Raw genomic sequence first — 2661 nt, 5'->3', positions numbered from 1 at the left:
TCTTATATGCTCCATCTAAAATAATCACTTCTACAACCTTAGACACTAATATGCAACTACTGAGCTCTAGCACAGGTGATTGATGTCCAGGGTGTATGAGTGTTGTAAACCCTGGATACCGAGTTTCATTCCTAATGATATAAATTGGACAAATATAAGAACATCAGAATGAAGATCATGGCAACAAATATTAATCGCAAGTGTTACCACACACTCATCCTAACATCAACACAATAAATGTCTCAACGAAATAAAGAAAAAAAATCTTGAATATGACAATATGAAGAAGAACCAAGTCTCACTAACCCGAATTGTACACAGCTTCCATCCAGACAGAGATTAAATACCACACCTCAAAAAACACTTGCAAATGTGCATTTGAACAACCCTAAACATAACAAAACATTATCCACTACCAGAAAACTGAGTATTTTATCACTGTAACGAACCATCGAAATGGCAGCACTTAAAGCAAAACTTCATCACTGATTTAACTGTGGTTTAAGTTATAATTGTGGACAGCATCTAACAGCTAGACCACAATTGCAGCCGAAATTTAAAATCCTAGGTTGAACCATCTTGAACATAATATTACAATGGCAACAGATGATATTATTCATAAACCCAGCACGATTGACAACATTTTAGCAGTAAACATACACAAATGCACATTGACCCTACAGTTCCAATGTGTAATATCTTGTTGAACGTGTATTTGAGCACCCGTTACCACACTTAAATTTGATCATTGATTTAATAAGGGTTTTAACTTGCAAAATGCATCATGGTTATTTAATCGACATTCAAAGCATGAACTATAACACCTAATTTCTAATCATGAATCAAACCTTATGAACAATTTAAGGCAAAAGAAATCAATATTTATGCTGCAACTAGTACCTTATCTGTTTTAAGTTTTGCTTCAAATCATGATAGGACTCAGCATGTATCATAACATAGTGATTACAATGGACTGCATCACTTTCTGCAACTACGTACCCTGCCTCCACATGAAACCATGATTGCTGACTGGAACACAATTGCAACCACAATATAATATATCATGATAAACCATCTACAACATTGTATTACTAATGGCAACAAATCTTCACCTGAAGTGTTTACAGATACAACTAATCCTTACATTACCAAAATCAAAATACTAACAATTAATAGCAATAAATCATGAATTAACATATTAAAGGAAAACAAGCTTTACTAATTCCAACTATACACAATTCAAAACAAACTTCACTTCAAAAAATATTCCTCAGACACTAGAAAATCATTCATTACAAACTTGCTTGCACCTAATAAAAGAACAAAAAACAACCCAATTGATCATTAACCACCAAAAAACGAGAAAAACCCTCTTTTCGGTTCTTCCTCAACCATAACAGCTTGCATACTATCCTGCTCCACAAGTCTCCAAGCAGCTTGTTCAAAAGCCAAACCAGCCAAAGTAGGAGGCTTATTCAAAACAAGCGGATACCCTCTATTTGTACTCCTTATAACCTCACTATCCTCTGGTATAACACCAAGCAACGGCAAACCCAACATCTCTTGCACATCCAAAACCGACATCATATCTTCACCTTTAATCATATCCGTCCTAACCCTATTCACTATCATCTTAATATCCCTAATCCCATCACACTCCAACAATCCCGTCACTCTATCCGCATCCCTCAACGCAGTTATATCCGGCGTTGTTATCAAAACCGCTTCATTAGCCGGTGTAATCGCCGTTATAAACCCCGCATCAATCCCTGCAGGGCAATCGATCAGGATAAAGTCCGGACAGCCAGAACCAGTGGAACTGGAACCGGAACCAGAACCATTGGTTCCAGTTCCATTTCCACCGGTTTTATCTCCCCGGGCTTTTAAAGCTTCAACCAACCAAGTCAAAGCTTTTCCACCAAATCCAATAGGCAATTTAGATCTAGGTTTAGAAATACAAAGCAATTCAAAATTAGACCAACGTTTATCTCTAACCAAAGCTTGATCGAGTCGACATTCCCCGTTGAGAATCTCAACGACGGTGTAATTGACTCGATTCTCAAGACCTAATAAAAGGTCAAGGTTACGTAATCCGACGTCGGCGTCAATGGCGACGACGGAGAAGCCTAAACGGGCTAAAGAAAGGCCGATGTTAGCGGTGGTGGTTGTTTTACCAACTCCGCCTTTTCCGGATGTGACTACTACGACACGGGGGGTTTCGCCGGAGAGTTGGGGTTTGCGGTTCCATTGAAGAAGGGATTTTGTTAGGGTTTTGGGTTTGGGTTTGGGGAATGTGGGTGAATGACGGAGATGGGTTATTGAAGGGAAATGGGATTTGAGATTGGTGGTGGTGGTGGTGGTGGTGGTGGTGGGGTGGTTGTAGAGGGATAGCATTTGTGAATGGGTTTTTGAGAGAGTGGGATGGAAGGGAGTGAGTGAGTGAGGAGAAGACAAACTTGTGTTGATTGATTACGATATCGACTTTGCTTTATTGTTTTTTGTTTTTTATTTTTATTTTTATTTTTATTTATGTTTTAATAATATAATATACTCTTTGTCAAAAAAATAATATAATATAGGTCAAATGCATTTAAAGGTCTTTTAAGTTTTTCGTTTTTTTCAAAGTGATCATTTAAGTTTCAAAAGTCTCAAACAAGTATT

General features: G+C 37.6%; 1 protein-coding gene across 1 annotated transcript; it reads right to left on the bottom strand.

Annotated features, from left to right (window-relative positions):
• Window positions 1–1064: 1064 nt before the first annotated feature.
• LOC25496436 (putative septum site-determining protein minD homolog, chloroplastic) lies at window positions 1065–2461 on the bottom strand. Its single transcript, XM_013596761.3, has one exon. It carries the CDS (start codon window positions 2392–2394, stop codon window positions 1345–1347), a length of 1050 nt encoding a protein of 349 aa, XP_013452215.1. The 5' UTR covers window positions 2395–2461; the 3' UTR covers window positions 1065–1344.
• Between the last annotated feature and the right edge of the window lie 200 nt (window positions 2462–2661).

The sequence above is a fragment of the Medicago truncatula genome, chromosome 6 (assembly GCF_003473485.1).
Source record: "Medicago truncatula cultivar Jemalong A17 chromosome 6, MtrunA17r5.0-ANR, whole genome shotgun sequence".
In the NCBI taxonomy this organism is placed as follows: Eukaryota; Viridiplantae; Streptophyta; class Magnoliopsida; order Fabales; family Fabaceae; genus Medicago; species Medicago truncatula.
Note: the sequence above shows the minus strand (reverse complement) of the source record. Positions and strands in the feature narration are given on the sequence as shown.

Bases quoted from the DNA above. Each gene is read 5' to 3' on its own strand.
- LOC25496436 (XM_013596761.3), bottom strand. From the start codon at position 2,394: ATGCTATCCCTCTACAACCACCCCACCACCACCACCACCACCACCACC.